This window comes from Lepisosteus platostomus, unplaced genomic scaffold, assembly GCF_059453375.1.
Source record: "Lepisosteus platostomus isolate fLepPlt1 unplaced genomic scaffold, fLepPlt1.hap1 Scaffold_119_H1, whole genome shotgun sequence".
In the NCBI taxonomy this organism is placed as follows: Eukaryota; Metazoa; Chordata; class Actinopteri; order Semionotiformes; family Lepisosteidae; genus Lepisosteus; species Lepisosteus platostomus.
In genome coordinates, this window is record NW_028291500.1 from 45074 (window position 1) to 62500 (window position 17427).

Below are 17427 nucleotides of genomic sequence, written 5' to 3' on the forward strand. Positions count from 1 at the left end.
GGGACTGAATTAAATTATCTAATTAAAATAAAAGCTAAAGCTTTGTATTTATCTTGTACCATAGAACATGACTTTCTTTGTATTTCAAGCCCACAAAGGGTCCAAAAGACGCACTACATGATATAAGGAAGATTATCACATGCATGGAGATGTATCATTTCTTGAAAGGGATTGCTGTCCGAATGCACATCTGAATCCCAAACAGAATCTCTAGTAAAATCCGATCATTTGTGAAACAGGCAAATGGGACTGAATTAAATTATCTAATTAAAATAAAAGCTAAAGTTATGTATTTGTCTTGACCATAGAACATGACTTTCTTTGTATTTCAAGCCCACAAAGTGTCCAAAAGACGCACTATATGATATAAGGAAGATTATCACATGCATGGAGATGTATCATTTCTTGAAAGGGATTGCTGTCCGAATGCACATCTGAATCCCAAACAGAATCTCTAGTAAAATCCGATCAGTTGTGAAACAGGCAAATGGGACTGAATTAAATTATCTAATTAAAATAAAAGCTAAAGTTTTGTATTTATCTTGTACCATAGAACATGACTTTTCTAGTATTTTAAGTTACCCCGAGCAAAGACTCAACCCCTCCCAGAAAACAGCATTAAAAGAATTAGCATTTACAAATATGTCTGTCTTTGGGTTTCCTATGTGTCCTGTTTCCTAGACAGGAAACTCTCTTGCCCCAAGGGAAGACCGATACTTTGGATGGTAATGATTGAACCTGGCTTACAAAATACATCTTTGGAAATGCTAAATCTTTCAGATGGCTTGGCTAACTACTGGCCCCACCTAAGACAGGTGCTTTGGATGTTAATGCTTGAAACTATGCTTAGCCATGTTTTTAAAATTAAATTATAACGATTTCAGTGTTTGATAATGGTAACAAAGGCTTCCTCCACCCACTGCTTTGCCAAAGGGAAGTGCTGTTTCCTGGGAGGGGTGGAGTCTTTGCTCGGGGTATATTTCTGCTGAGTGCAATATACCTTTCACTTTCACCTGCAATCGAGACAGGAGGTACAGTAACTCTGAGACTTGACTAAGGTCCTGGATATTGAATCACCACTACGATCAAGAGGTAAGACTTTACATTTTTACTTTTAAATGCATTTGCTGATAACCTTTTAAAACTAATATGCAGTCAGGCAGATGCATCTTTATTCTTAAGCGTCTCTCAGTGCATTGATATTGTTTCTACTAATCTAATATCAAGAATCTCATCATGTGCATGCTGAGGTGTGGAATATATCTTTGTGTTAAATGGTATTGTTTTGTATATTGTATAATTGAAATACAGCCTCTTTCTGGTTGCAAGTATTGGCTTAGAAGACTTCTCCTTGCATTGTATAATCAGGGCCAGTTCAATGGGGCATTTAATTAATTGAGAGCTCTTTCTAGTAGATATGAATGCAGAATGGATACAGATTAATTGCAATAGTGTAACTGCAAATGAATATAGATGAGAATGTATGTTTGTTCATATACAATGGCAGGAGCAGTTTCTCATTGCAGTGGATTTTCAGGGCCAATTCATCTCTCCATCTTATACTGAATATGAAAGGTAGTTGTTCCTGTATGGACTCAGTCTTTGGAATTTGTATATATATATATTTCAGTGACCCTCAGCCATTCTTTCTGTATTGTAAGTCAATTTCTCTTTTACAATTCCTTCCCCACTTCTAGGACCTGCAGTTGCTGAACTCCACAATGGCTTCTATTGGAAAGTCTGTGACTGAGACCAAGTAAGTGTTCACTTTTTTATGAAACCATTATTTATTTTGGAGCAATGAGCAATTCTTATATAAATGCAATAAAATCATTATGCTCAAACTATGAGAGAGAAAATTAAGGATAATTTAAGAAATCAGTCTTAGCTTGTTTCTATACACAGATGGTATTATTTATTTTCAAAGGAAACCCGCGAGGATTCCCCTGGTGTGCAAGATGTGCCTGAATACTTTTGATCAGCTTCCTGCTCACTTGAAGAGGGCGTGTATGAAGCACGCCACGGCAGAAGAGATCAGGATGGCCTCTCAACAGGCGAGGGAGGACATGATAAATCTCCTGAAGAACGGGGTCATCGTGGATTACAACAGAATAGAGATCGTGTCTGGTGAGGCAAACAGGGCAGTGGTTGTAAGACTGCTGGAGTCCTTGGGCCTTTTTGTACGTGGGAAGCCTGAAGACACATTGGCAAGGTGAGATATTTTTAATTTGTAAGGCTTCTGTAGTTTTTTTTTTTAAATCATTGTTACAACATATTATGTAAAAGCATGTTGAAAAGAATCTACCTGCATTCCAGCGGCCCTGAGCAAGAGGCCACTGTCCAGGAGGAAGAGATGCCAGAGGCTGCTCCAGAAACTGAAGCAGAAGCGGAGGAGGAAGGGGAAGATGGGGAACAGTAAGACTCTCTGCTCAATAGGGTTTCTTGTGCTTTATTTTTTATTTGCACGTTGTATGTATAAAATTAGATTTTGTTTCACAGAGGCAAGAAAAAATGTAGCCTTATTTGGGATGTCAGTGAATTGGTAGATATACATATTCACACAGGGCCACATCTAAAGCCATTTTCTCCCAGAAGCCAACTAAGAAAACGGAAACACTTATAATACATGTTATCGTCCATGTGTCTTATATCTACAGGGTGTCAGTTAAAGGTAATCTAAAAGCTCTCCGAAAAAGAGTTGCCCTGGCTGGACTTTACAGAAAACACTCTCTTGATTCTCCTCTCCTGGCTGGATTTAAACAATACCTTATCCAGGGCCTGGGAATGGTAAACTGCTCCAAGGAGGTAGGTATTTGCTACATGGTTTTACTCGGCTTAAACTTCACATACCACGGATGTTGGTCATAAAAATAATGACTTCCTCTATATGTGTTTTTCAGGTTGAAAATGTCTCCAGGTTCCTGTTTTTTACGGATCCATCGGAAGTTTCCTTAAGTTTTCTGAAGGACATTTCCAAAATGCAGACATTTGTTTCCCAGTTGAAGATGACTGGGCTGTCTCACCAGACCATTGCAGGTTATATCATTAATATCAACAGATTCCTGCTCTTCATCCGAAAAAACACTAACCTGCAAGTGGAGGATCGCAGTCTAGCTAAGGGTTTAATAGACTTCCAGAGCAATCTAAAGGACATAAAAAAGAGAAACAACAAGAGTGTCAGACAGGAAATAACCAGAAAGAGGTACTTTACTTATTAAATGTTGGTTCAACTTGTACTTGCTTTTCTATTCAAACACATAAATGTTGCCTTTTGGAGGCTGATAGTATTGCTCTCTCTCCCCCAGACTAACACAGCTGCAGAGTCCTCCACCTAAACTAAGCGATTGCTTGAAGGTGTTGAGTGTTGCAAAGAAAGATGTGCAGCGGATACTGAGCAAGACGCACACCTCTGCAGACATCACCACAAGTGAGCGGATTGTTGTGATGCTTTACCTGCAGGCCATTCTCCAGCTGAAGCACCTTCAGCGCCCAGGGGTGGTAAAGAATATGACAGTAAGCATCCCTTCATACAACCGAGAATTTTGATTATAGATGTTCTTTTCGAGAAATTGTATTTAATTAATATTTGTATTAAAAAAATCTTCTGAATTCAGGTCCTGGATTGGATACAGCGAAAAATTGTTGTGAATAAAAGTGGCCAAAACAGGGTAATAATCTCTGTCAAAGAGCGCATGGCTGCAACTCAGCGACTAGCTTCCTTTGCACTAAATGAAGAAGAGGAAAAGGTGAGTTGGAGGTTTTATTGAGATTTCATTGCTAAAAACTGTCTTTAGCATTCAATGGTATGTGAAGAATACTGCATTTAAACTGCATTTTTATTTTTTTTATTTTCTCAGATGTTTCACTGCTACTTCATTAACTTACGCTGTGATGCAAACTGCAGGATGGAAATAGAACATTTTTTTGTGTATGCGGGAGGAGAACCAGTTCACAATCCTACCTATGATCTGCGAAGACTGCATGAGAAGTAAATTGAATTATATAATTATTTTGATGTATTTTCCTTTCACTTTTCTGGGGCTTGAAAACAACTATTTTATATGTTTGTTTTGCAGGTACCACCTACCACTGATTACTTGCTATGTTGCAAGAAGGGCATTTGAAATGGAAATAAAGAAGCTACCTATTGATCAGAAAACTATCCTGAATGATTATTTAGGTGTTTCAAATGGAACTGTTGAAAACCTAGCCAGAAGGCTGACAGATGAGGACATGTGCTCAGCCAGCGAACTAATTCATGGCATTGTAGAAGCAGGATCTCTGTAAGTGTCACAGTGATATCAAAATTCAGTATTTGAAAGTCAATATTTAAGATAAACATAAATTTCTCATATTTTTGTTAAACTTCAGTTCAGGATCAGGAGAGCAATCTTCAGGCTATGGACAAGAACGTACAGCTGCTATACGGTAAGTTTTAATTTAATATCCCTCTTTCAGTTACCTTTTAGCCACTCTATCTTAGATCTGAGATATTTAAGTTTTCTTTTTACAAATAGGTCCACTGTGGCAGCTGCTGCATATAGATGCCCAAAGATGGATGGTGCTGCAGCCTTCCAGAAGCTGATACAGATGTTTCCCGTGACATTAGATGGGCAGCCTCCCAGAAAGAAAGAGCGCCTGAGAGTGACCGGCATTCACGATCGCCACTGTTACAATAGATGGAGAGCTGAGCAGAGGAAAAGGAGGCAACAGAACATATTCGGTAAGAACAGGATTTCTTCCCTTTTTAAAGAGTAATATTTCAAGAGTCTATTACTGGATATATTCTTTGGGTGGATTTCTGATTTCTCACTACAGATCAATACAATAGACGTTTACCAACAGAAAGCCAAGTGACCCATTATATAGAAAAAATGGGATGGTCAACCAATACACCAGCTGTGTCCGAGGTACTTCAGAACTGGAGGCCGCATGTAGAAGTCCAACCAAATGGCAAGGACATTGAAAATCTGGTAAAACTCCAAACCTGGAGAGGCCTGCACATCGTTGACGATCCTGTGAAAGGGAAGAAGGTTGTAACTTCCAGGCGTTTCCAGAAGGGAGAGGTGGTATGTGATTACCATGGCAAGGTTATCACAAAGACAGCTGGAGAAGCCCTAATGGCACAGATGGCAGAAGGAGACATGGGATATCTATTCTTTTTTGATGGACCTAAACAAAAAATGTGCATTGATTCGCGTGAAGAACACTGCACCTGTCACCCGGATATGGACACAATTGGAAGGCGCATTAATCATTCAAACAAAAAAGCCAACCTCAGACCAATTAAAGAATCTTTTGTAATTGACGAAAAGACTGACATAACAATTCTGTTCTTGGCAAAAAGAGAGATTGCAGTGGGAGAAGAGCTCCTATATGATTATGGTGTCTCCAGGAAGTCGTTTAATGGAGAAGGACAATCTCTGGAGTGGTTGGACGAATGATCATAAAATAAAGCTTTTATCTCCTCTGCCTCTCCACGGCAGAGGAGATCAGGATGACCTCACAACAGGCGAGGAAGGACATGATAAATCACCTGAAGAACGGTCATCGTGGATAACAACAGAATAGAGATCGTGTCTGGTGAGGTAAACAGGGCAGTGGTTCTAAGACTGCTGGAGTCCTTGGGCCTTTTTGTACGTGGGAAGCCTGAAGACACATTGGCACGGTGAGATATTTTTAATTTGTAAGGCTTCTGTAGTTTCTTTTTGAAATCATTGTTACAACATATTATGTTGTAACAACCATTTTTGAAATTTGTTGACACTATCTGAACAGCACAGCATTCCCAGAATGGACAATGGAGTTTTCAGCAGCATTAGATGGGCAGCCTCTTGGGAAGAGAGAAGGAATGAGACCGACTGGACTTCATTAATGACACCGTTCTTATTGAAAGAGAACAGAAAGATAAGTCTTGATAATAATTCTTACTCTGATTCTATTATTATTTTCTTTCATTATCTACAAAATAGATTTTTGATAATCATATCGATAAGCTTCATTTGAAACTGCCCAACATTACCAAACAGAAGAATGTTTCGGCAGGACACCATTTGTGCATCAAAAGCACTGGAGAGGTGTATATGACAGCCTATTTTCTGCCACTGAAATACTAATTGCTTCATTTCAGTTCATCCTTAGGCGAGCAGAAGAGAAAGAAGTTTGATGGAATTAGATGGAATTCCTCTTGGGAAGAAAGATAACAGAGACTGACTGGACTTCAAGAACAGCACCTTTCTGATTCACAGCGAACAGAACACAAAAGATGAGTCTAGGGAACAATGGCTTTATTTTCTTAAATACAATTTCTGAAAAGTTTAAGGACAACAGCAATGAACATTGTTAATGAGTTAGAGGTTAGATAGACCTGTATTTCCAGTGCTTTGTCATTTCAGTAATGTTTTAAAATTGAATTTCTATACAGTGGACACCCTTGACATACACAAAATGAAACCATTTCATTTTCATTTTGGAGCTAAACTGCAGGAAACATTTTTTCAGTAAACTGTTAAAAGCATATTGTGGTCTAAAAGCCAAGATATTATTTGTGACCACATTAATTAATTACTTTTTAAACTGTAAAGCAATAATCTGCTAACATGGCTAGTTTCTATCACTGAACTGGAATTTTCTATTCCCGACAGAGATCAGTTTCTTAAACAAAATAAAATTGTCTCCATCCTGGAAATTCAGTCAGGAATTTGAATAGGGCTTATGGCATGTGATCAGTTTCACAGCCTAATTCTACTGGATTCGATTTTTAAATGATTCACAATTGTGAATATTAGAAATATTAATGCACAGAGTTGCTTAGGCTTTTATTTTTTAATTTTGTTTTCAACACAATCATAATGATTATGCATATGCTATTTTTTGTAGCTGTCACCTGCCATTCACTACCAGAAAAGATGCAAGGATGTACATGAAGAGGTGTGATGACCACGACGACAGTGCTGTGGCTCAGGACGAAATCACAACTTTTCACCTGCCTAACACCTTTGGAAGAAGAAATCAATAATACAGAAAAACCTCCAAACTATTTTTCTAATTGTATAATGTTAGCATACCCAGAGGGGTTGGGCAGCCAGTTGATCTTGGACCCCTAGAGGTTTTTTTTTTCCTCCTAACTAAGGAGTTTTTGGTTCCTCTCCTCAGTTATCTTCTGGCTTTTACTCTTTCACATCATGTATCATCACCCAGCTATGTTAAGTGCCTCAGGTCAACCTTGTTATGAAAGATGTTATATAAAAATCAATTGAATTTAATTATACTAGTTGTGAATGCTGTCATATTTCATTGCCACAATTTATCAAAAAATAATAAACATTATTGTGCAATTAGCTTTTTCAAACTTTTTGATGATCTATATAATTTCAATACAACTTCTAATTGTGACCATCATGAACAATGACTGCTTCTTGTTTTGGGATTAAAACATTTTTTTTAATTTTTGATCTCATAACTAAAAAATGTATGAAACAAACTATAAGATTGCAATACATTAAAATTGGCCCCTCATTCTTCTGTGATTCTTACCGATTGCGCAGACCACAGCAGGTCAAAGGAATTCACAGATAACTCTACTCTGAGAATTTGGTAAGTTTAGTGAAGAGCGTTTAGTGAAGCGACCGGGGGTGAATATGATCATTTACCCCATGTCCAGTAGTAGAAGCACTAAGTCAATGTCACCCCTGCTACAATGTGATTGCTACATATCTTCATTTGTTGTTTTTTAAGAAGTAAGTGCAGGGGGTCTAAATCTGCGATCCAGAGTGTTGAAGTATTTCACAACACTAACTGTAGCCCGTGTGGAAATAAATCCTCATTCTGATTATTGCCCTGGGCATGTACCAACAAACCACTGCGCATATATATATATATATCACTGTGTTGAGGCTAGAGACACAGAATCCAGCACCTTTGACCTCATCCAGAATGTATCATTTCTTGAAAGGGATTGCTGTCCGAATGCACATCTGAATCCCAAACAGAATCTCTAGTAAAATACGATCATTTGTGAAACAGGCAAATGACTGTCTCAGGGGCCCATTCCTCATTCTCAAGACACATGTATGCGGTATGTACACCATGCATTGAGCAGTAGGGACTGAATACAGAACAGGTAAGGTTAGAAGTCATTCTGAGGTGCCACATGTGAGGGATATGTAGGGTATGAGACCCTTCAGGAGCACTGCATCCTTTGAGACAGACCCGTGCATGTTAAACAAATGATCATTTCTTTCAACATTAGGGACTTCAACATTAGGGACTAAATATAATTTATGACTTAGTATGATGCTAAAATGTTATGTTCACATATATTAATGTAAAAAATGATTGCTTATGCTTTATAAACAAATTATATTAAAATTATGAGAAGCGTTTAAAACCGGGGTTAATGGACATTAAATGAAAGCTCTGGGTATCTGCTTTCACATGCATTTGGTTTTAAGCTTCTAGTATGCACCGTTTTGGAGATGTTAATGAAAATATGTCCTCCGTTTTGATCATTATTCCTAAATATTAAGCACACTTTCATTTGATGGCAGACATGATGCTGCGTTTAAAACCAGGGTTAAATGACATTAAATGAAAGCTCTGGGACTCTGCTTTCACATGCACTGGGTTTTAAACTTGTGGTTTGCACCGTTTTGGAGAATTTAATGATAATATGTAATCCGTTTAGATAATTATTCCTAAATATTAAACACACTTTCATTTGATGGCAGACATGATACTGCGTTTAAAACAGGGGTTAATGGACATTAAATGAAAGCTCTGGGTCTCTGCTTTCATATGCATTGGGTTTTAAGCTTGTAGTTTGTACCGTTTTGGAGAAATTAACGAAAATATGTCAATCGTTTGATCAATTTTCCAAAATGTTAAACACACTTTCATTTGATGGCAGACATGATGCTGCGTTTAAAACCAGGGTTAAACGACATTAAATGAAAGCTCTGGGACTCTGCTTTCACATGCATTGGGTTTTAAACTTGTGGTTTGCACCGTTTTGGAGAATTTAATGATAATATGTCATCCTTTTAGATCATTATTCCTAAATATTAAACACACTTTCATTTGATGGCAGACATTAAACTGCGTTTAAAACCGGGGTTAATGGACATTAAATGAAAGCTCTGGGTCTCTACTTTCATATGCATTGGGTTTTAAACTTGTAGTTTGCACCGTTTTGGAGAAAGTAACGAAAATATGTCATCCGTTTGGTCAATATTCCAAAAAATTGGACTCTTATTCTTATGATGGCAAACATGATGCTGCGTTTAAAACCAGGGTTAATGGACATTAAATGAAAGCTCTGGGTCTCTGCTTTCACGTGCATTTAGTTTTAAGCTTGTAGTTTGCACCGTTTTGGAGAACTTAACGAAAATATTTCATCCGTTTGGTCAATATTCTAATATATTGGACTCATATTCTTAATGATGGCAGACATGATGCTGCGTTTAAAACCGGGCTTAATGGACATTAAATGAAAGCTCTGGGTCTCTGCTTTCATATGCATTGGGTTTTAAGCATGTAGTTTGCAGCGTTTTGGAGATATTAACGAAAATATATCATCCGTTTGGTCAATATACCATAATAATGGACTCATATTCTTATGATGGCAAACATGATGCTGCGTTTAAAACAGGGGTTAATGGACATTAAATGAAAGCTCTGGATCTCTGCTTTCATATGCATTGGGTTTTAAGCTTGTAGTTTGCACCGTTTTGGAGAAATTAACGAAAATATGTCATCCGTTTGGTCAATTTTCCAAAATGTTAAACACACTTTCATTTGATGGCAGACATGATGCTGCGTTTAAAACCGGGACTATTGGACATTAAATGAAAGCTCTGGATCTCTGCTTTCATATGCATTGGGTTTTAAGCATGTAGTTTGAAGCGTTTTGGAGATATTAACGAAAATATATCATCCGTTTGGTCAAAATTCCATAATAATGGACTCATATTCTTATGATGGCAAACATGATGCTGCGTTTAAAACAGGGGTTAATGGACATTAAATGAAAGCTCTGGATCTCTGCTTTCATATGCATTGGGTTTTAAGCTTGTAGTTTGCACCGTTTTGGAGAAATTAACGAAAATATGTCATCTGTTTGGTCAATTTTCCAAAATGTTAAACACACTTTTATTTGATGGCAGACATGATGCTGCGTTTAAAACCGGGGCTATTTGACATTAAATGAAAGCTCTGGATCTCTGCTTTCATATGCATTGGGTTTTAAGCTTGTAGTTTGCACCGTTTTGGAGATATTAATGAAAATATGTAATCCGTTTGGTCAATTTTCCAAAATAATAGACTCATATTCTTATGATGGCTGACATGATGCTGCGTTTAAAACAGGGGTTAATGGACAGTAAATGAAAGCTCTGGGTCTCTGCTTTCACTTGCATTGGGTTTTAAGCTTGTAGTTTGCACCGGTTTGGAGAAATTAACGAAAATGTGTCATCCGTTTGGTCAATATTCAAAAATATTGGACTCATTCTTATAATGGCAGACATGATGCTGCGTTTAAAACCGGGGTTAATGGACATTAAATGAAAGCTCTTGATCTCTGCTTTCATGTGCATTGGGTTTTAAGCATGTAGTTTGCAGCGTTTTGGAGATATTAACGAAAATATATCATCCGTTTGGTCAATATTCCATAATAATGGACTCATATTCTTATGATGGCAAACATGATGCTGCGTTTAAAACAGGGGTTAATGGACATTAAATGAAAGCTCGGGATCTCTGCTTTCATATGCATTGGGTTTTAAGCTTGTAGTTTGCACCGTTTTGGAGAAATTAACGAAAATATGTCATCCGTTTGGTCAATTTTCCAAAATGTTAAACACACTTTCATTTGATGGCAGACATAATGCTGCGTTTAAAACCGGGGTTAATGGACATTAAATGAAAGCTCTGGGTCTCTGCTTTCATATGCATTGGGTTTTAAGCTTGTGGTTTGTACCATTTTGGAGAAATTAACGAAAATATGTCAATCGTTTGATCAATTTTCCAAAATGTTAAACACACTTTCATTTGATGGCAGACATGATGCTGCGTTTAAAACCAGGGTTAAACGACATTAAATGAAAGCTCTGGTACTCTGCTTTCACATGCATTGGGTTTTAAACTTGTGGTGTGCACCGTTTTGGAGAAATTAACGAAAATATGTCAACCGTTTGGTCAATATTCCAAAATAATGGACTCATATTCTTATGATGGCAGACATGATGTTGCGTTTAAAACCGGGGTTAATGGACATTAAATGAAAGCTCTGGGTCTCTGCTTCCATGTGCATTGAGTTTTAAGCTTGTAGTTTGCACAGTTTTGGAGATATTAACGAATATATGTCATCCGTTTGGTCAATTTTCCAAAATGTTAAACACACTTTCATTGATGGCAGACATGATGCTGCGTTTATAACCGGGCTTAATGGACATTAAATGAAAGCTCTGGATCTCTGCTTTCATATGCATTGGGTTTTAAGCTTGTAGTTTGCACCGTTTTGGAGATATTAACTAAAATATGTCAACCGTTTGGTTAATTTTCCAAAATGTTAAACACACTTTCATTGATGGCAGACATGATACTGCGTTTAAAACCGGGGCTATTGGACATTAAATGAAAGCTCTGGATCTCTGCTTTCATATGCATTGGGTTTTAAGCTTGTAGTTTGCACCGTTTTGGAGATATTAATGAAAATATGTAATCCGTTTGGTCAATTTTCCAAAATAATGGACTCATATTCTTATGATGGCTGACATGATGCTGCGTTTAAAACCGGGGTTAATGGACATTAAATGAAAGCTCTGGGTCTCTGCTTTCACGTGCATTTAGTTTTAAGCTGGTAGTTTGCACCGTTTTGGAGATATTAACGATAATATGTCATCCGTTTGGTCAATATTCAAAAATATTGGACTCATATTCTTATGATGGCAGACATGATGCTGCGTTTAAAACCGGGCTTAATGGACATTAAATGAAAGCTCTGGGTCTCTGCTTTCATATGCATTGAGTTTTAAGCTTGTAGTTTGCACCGTTTTGGAGATATTAACGAAAATGTGTCATCCGTTTGGTCAATATTCAAAAATATTGGACTCATATTCTTATGATGGCAGACATGATGCTGCGTTTAAAACCGGGGTTAATGGACATTAAATGAAAGCTCTGGGTCTCTTCTTTCATATGCATTGAGTTTTAAGCTTGTAGTTTGCACCGTTTTGGAGATATTAACGAAAATGTGTCATCCGTTTGGTCAATTTTCCAAAATGTTAAACACACTTTCATTTGATGGCAGACATGATGCTGCGTTTAAAATCGGGGTTAATGGACATTAAATGAAAGCTCTGGGTCTCTGCTTTCATATGCATTGGGTTTTAAGCTTGTAGTTTGCACCGTTTTTGAGATATTAACGAAAATATGTCAACCGTTATGTTAATTTTCTATAATGTTAAACACACTTTCATTTGATGGCAGACATGATACTGCGTTTAAAACCGGGGTAAATGGAAATTAAATGAAAGCTCATGATCCCTGCTTTCATATGCATTGGGTTTTAAGCTTGTAGTTTGCACCGTTTTGGAGAAATTAACGAAAATATGTCATCCGTTTGGTCAATATTCCAAAATAATGGACTCACATTCTTATGATGGCAGACATAATGTTGCGTTTAAAACCGGGGTTAATGGACATTAAATGAAAGCTCTGGGTCTCTGCTTTCATATGCATTGAGTTTTAAGCTTGTAGTTTGCACCGTTTTGAAGATATTAACGAAAATATGTCACCCGTTTGGTCAATTTTCCAAAATGTTAAACACACTTTCATTTGATGGCAGACATGATGCTGCGTTTAAAACCGGGGTTAATGGGCATTAAATGAAAGCTCTGGGTCTCTGCTTTCACGTGCATTTAGTTTTAAGCTTGTAGTTTGCACCGTTTTGGAGATATTAACGAAAATATGTCATCCGTTTGGTCAATTTTCCAAAATAATGGACTCATATTCTTATGATGGTTGACATGATGCTGCGTTTAAAACCGGGGTTAATGGACATTAAATGAAAGCTCTGGGTCTCTGCTTTCACGTGCACTTAGTTTTAAGCTGGTAGTTTGCACCGTTTTGGAGATATTAACGAAAATATGTCAACCGTTATGTTAATTTTCTATAATGTTAAACACACTTTCATTTGATGGCAGACATGATACTGCGTTTAAAACCGGGGTAAATGGAAATTAAATGAAAGCTCATGATCCCTGCTTTCATATGCATTGGGTTTTAAGCTTGTTGTTTGCACCGTTTTGGAGAAATTAACGAAAATATGTCATCCGTTTGGTCAATTTTCCAAAATGTTAAACACACTTTCATTTGATGGCAGACATGATGCTGCGTTTAAAACCGGGGTTAATGGACATTAAATGAAAGCTCTGGGTCTCTGCTTTCACGTGCATTTAGTTTTAAGCTGGTAGTTTGCACCGTTTTGGAGATATTAACGAAAATATGTCATCCGTTTGGTCAATATTCAAAAATATTGGACTCATATTCTTATGATGGCAGACATGATGCTGCGTTTAAAACCGGGCTTAATGGACATTAAATGACAGCTCTGGGTCTCTGCTTTCATATGCATTGAGTTTTAAGCTTGTAGTTTGCACCGTTTTGGAGATATTAACGAAAATGTGTCATCCGTTTGGTCAATATTCAAAAATATTGGACTCATATTCTTATGATGGCAGATATTATGCTGCGTTTAAAACCGGGGTTAATGGACATTAAATGAAAGCTCTGGGTCTCTGCTTTCATATGCATTGAGTTTTAAGCTTGTAGTTTGCACCGTTTTGGAGATATTAACGAAAATGTGTCATCCGTTTGGTCAATTTTCCAAAATGTTAAACACACTTTCATTTGATGGCAGACATGATGCTGCGTTTAAAATCGGGGTTAATGGACATTAAATGAAAGCTCTTGGTCTCTGCTTTCATATGCATTGGGTTTTAAGCTTGTAGTGTGCACCGTTTTGGAGAAATTAACGAAAATATGTCATCCGTTTGGTCAATATTCCAAAATAATGGACTCATATTCTTATGATGGCAGACATGATGTTGCGTTTAAAACCGGGCTTAATGGACATTAAATGAAAGCTCTGGGTCTCTGCTTTCACGTGCAATTAGTTTTAAGCTGGTAGTTTGCACCGTTTTGGAGATATTAACGAAAATGTGTCATCCGTTTGGTCAATATTCAAAAATATTGGACTCATATTCTTATGATGGCAGAGATGATGCTGCGTTTAAAACCGGGCTTAATGGACATTAAATGAAAGCTCTGGGTCTCTGCTTTCATATGCATTGAGTTTTAAGCTTGTAGATTGCACCGTTTTGGAGATATTAACGAAAATATGTCATCCGTTTGGTCAATTTTCCAAAATGTTAAACACACTTTCATTTGATGGCAGACATGATGCTGCGTTTATAACCGGGCTTAATGGACATCAAATGAAAGCTCTGGGTCTCTGCTTTCACGTGCAATTAGTTTTAAGCTGGTAGTTTGCACCGTTTTGGAGATATTAACGAAAATATGTCATCCGTTTGGTCAATATTCAAAAATATTGGACTCATATTCTTATGATGGCAGACATGATGCTGCGTTTAAAACCGGGCTTAATGGACATTAAATGAAAGCTCTGGGTCTCTGCTTTCATATGTATTGAGTTTTAAGCTTGTAGATTGCACCGTTTTGGAGATATTAACGAAAATGTGTCATCTGTTTGGTCAATATTCAAAAATATTGGACTCATATTCTTATGATGGCAGAGATGATGCTGCGTTTAAAACCGGGCTTAATGGACATTAAATGAAAGCTCTGGGTCTCTGCTTTCATATGCATTGAGTTTTAAGCTTGTATTTTGCACCGTTTTGGAGATATTAACGAAAATATGTCATCCGTTTGGTCAATTTTCCAAAATGTTAAACACACTTTCATTTGATGGCAGACATGATGCTGCGTTTATAACCGGGCTTAATGGACATCAAATGAAAGCTCTGGGTCTCTGCTTTCACGTGCAATTAGTTTTAAGCTGGTAGTTTGCACCGTTTTGGAGATATTAACGAAAATATGTCATCCGTTTGGTCAATATTCAAAAATATTGGACTCATATTCTTATGATGGCAGACATGATGCTGCGTTTAAAACCGGGCTTAATGGACATTAAATGAAAGCTCTGGGTCTCTGCTTTCATATGCATTGGGTTTTAAGCTTGTAGTTTGCACCGTTTTGGAGATATTAACGAAAATGTGTCATCCGTTTGGTCAATTTTCCAAAATGTTAAACACACTTTCATTTGATGGCAGACATGATGCTGCGTTTAAAACCGGGGTTAATGGACATCAAATGAAAGCTCTGGGTCTCTGCTTTCATATGCATTGGGTTTTAAGCTTGTAGTGTGCACCGTTTTGGAGAAATTAACGAAAATATGTCATCCGTTTGGTCAATATTCCAAAATAATGGAGTCATATTCTTATGATGGCAGACATGATGTTGCGTTTAAAACCGGGCTTAATGGACATCAAATGAAAGCTCTGGGTCTCTGCTTTCACGTGCAATTAGTTTTAAGCTTGTAGAATGCACCGTTTTGGAGATATTAACGAAAATGTGTCATCCGTTTGGTCAATATTCAAAAATATTGGACTCATATTCTTATGATGGCAGACATGATGCTACGTTTAAAACCGGGCTTAATGGACATTAAATGAAAGCTCTGGGTCTCTGCTTTCATATGCATTGAGTTTTAAGCTTGTAGTTTGCACCGTTTTGGAGATATTAACGAAAATATGTCATCCGTTTGGTCAATTTTCCAAAATGTTAAACACACTTTCATTTGATGGCAGACATGATGCTGCGTTTAAAACCGGGGTTAATGGACATTAAATGAAAGCTCTGGGTCTCTGCTTTCATATGCATTGGGTTTTAAGCTTGTACTGTGCACCGTTTTGGAGAAATTAACGAAAATATGTCATCCGTTTGGTCAATTTTCCAAAATGTTAAACACACTTTCATTTGATGGCAGACATGATGCTGCGTTTATAACCGGGCTTAATGGACATCAAATGAAAGCTCTGGGTCTCTGCTTTCACGTGCAATAAGTTTTAAGCTGGTAGTTTGCACCGTTTTGGAGATATTAACGAAAATATGTCATCCGTTTGGTCAATATTCAAAAATATTGGACTCATATTCTTATGATGGCAGACATGATGCTGCGTTTAAAACCGGGCTTAATGGACATTAAATGAAAGCTCTGGGTCTCTGCTTTCATATGCATTGGGTTTTAAGCTTGTAGTTTACACCGTTTTGGAGATATTAACGAAAATGTGTCATCCGTTTGGTCAATATTCCAAAATAATGGACTCATATTCTTATAATGGCAGACATGATGCTGCGTTTAAAACCGGGGTTAATGGACATTAAATGAAAGCTCTGGGTCTCTGCTTTCATATGCATTGAGTTTAAAGCTTGTAGTTTGCACCGTTTTGGAGATATTAACGAAAATGTGTCATCCGTTTGGTCAATATTCAAAAATATTGGACTCATATTCTTATGATGGCAGACATGATGCTGCGTTTAAAACCGGGCTTAATGGACATTAAATGAAAGCTCTGGGTCTCTGCTTTCATATGCATTGAGTTTTAAGCTTGTAGTTTGCACCGTTTTGGAGATATTAACGAAAATATGTCATCCGTTTGGTCAATTTTCCAAAATGTTAAACACACTTTCATTTGATGGCAGACATGATGCTGCGTTTAAAACCGGGGTTAATGGACATTAAATGAAAGCTCTGGGTCTCTGCTTTCATATGCATTGGGTTTTAAGCTTGTAGTGTGCACCGTTTTGGAGAAATTAACGAAAATATGTCATCCGTTTGGTCAATATTCAAAAATATTGGACTCATATTCTTATGATGGCAGACATGATGCTGCGTTTAAAACCGGGCTTAATGGACATTAAATGAAAGCCCTGGGTCTCTGCTTTCATATGCATTGGGTTTTAAGCTTGTAGTGTGCACCGTTTTGGAGATATTAACGAAAATATGTCATCCGTTTCGTCAAAATTCCGAAATATGGGTCACATTCTTATGATGGATGACATGATGCTGCGTTTAAATCCGGGTTTAATGGACATCAAATGAAAGATCTGGGTCTCTGCTGTTGATTGCATTGCGTTGTAAGCTTGTAGCTTGAACCGTTTGGGAGAAATTAATGAAAATATGTCACCTACTTGCTCAACATTCCAAAATATTGGACATATGTTCTTATGATGGCAGACAAAATGCTTCATTTAAAACCGGGGTTAATGGACATTAAATGAAAGCTCTGGTTCTCTGCTTTCAAATGCATTGGGTTTTAAGCTAGTAGTACGCACCGTTTTGGAGAT

At 37.4% G+C, this 17427-nt stretch overlaps 1 protein-coding gene across 1 annotated transcript; it reads left to right on the forward strand.

Moving 5' to 3' along the window:
* Window positions 1-994: 994 nt before the first annotated feature.
* Window positions 995-7395, forward strand: LOC148637490 (uncharacterized). The gene is made up of 14 exons (XM_088623434.1): window positions 995-1092; window positions 1698-1756; window positions 1928-2212; window positions 2317-2415; window positions 2658-2805; window positions 2901-3202; window positions 3306-3513; window positions 3615-3746; window positions 3858-3988; window positions 4077-4283; window positions 4372-4428; window positions 4518-4723; window positions 4819-5668; window positions 5779-7395. Exons 2-13 carry the CDS (start codon window positions 1722-1724, stop codon window positions 5442-5444), a joined length of 2436 nt encoding a protein of 811 aa, XP_088479560.1. The 5' UTR covers window positions 995-1092; window positions 1698-1721; the 3' UTR covers window positions 5445-5668; window positions 5779-7395.
* The last annotated feature ends 10032 nt before the right edge of the window (window positions 7396-17427 follow it).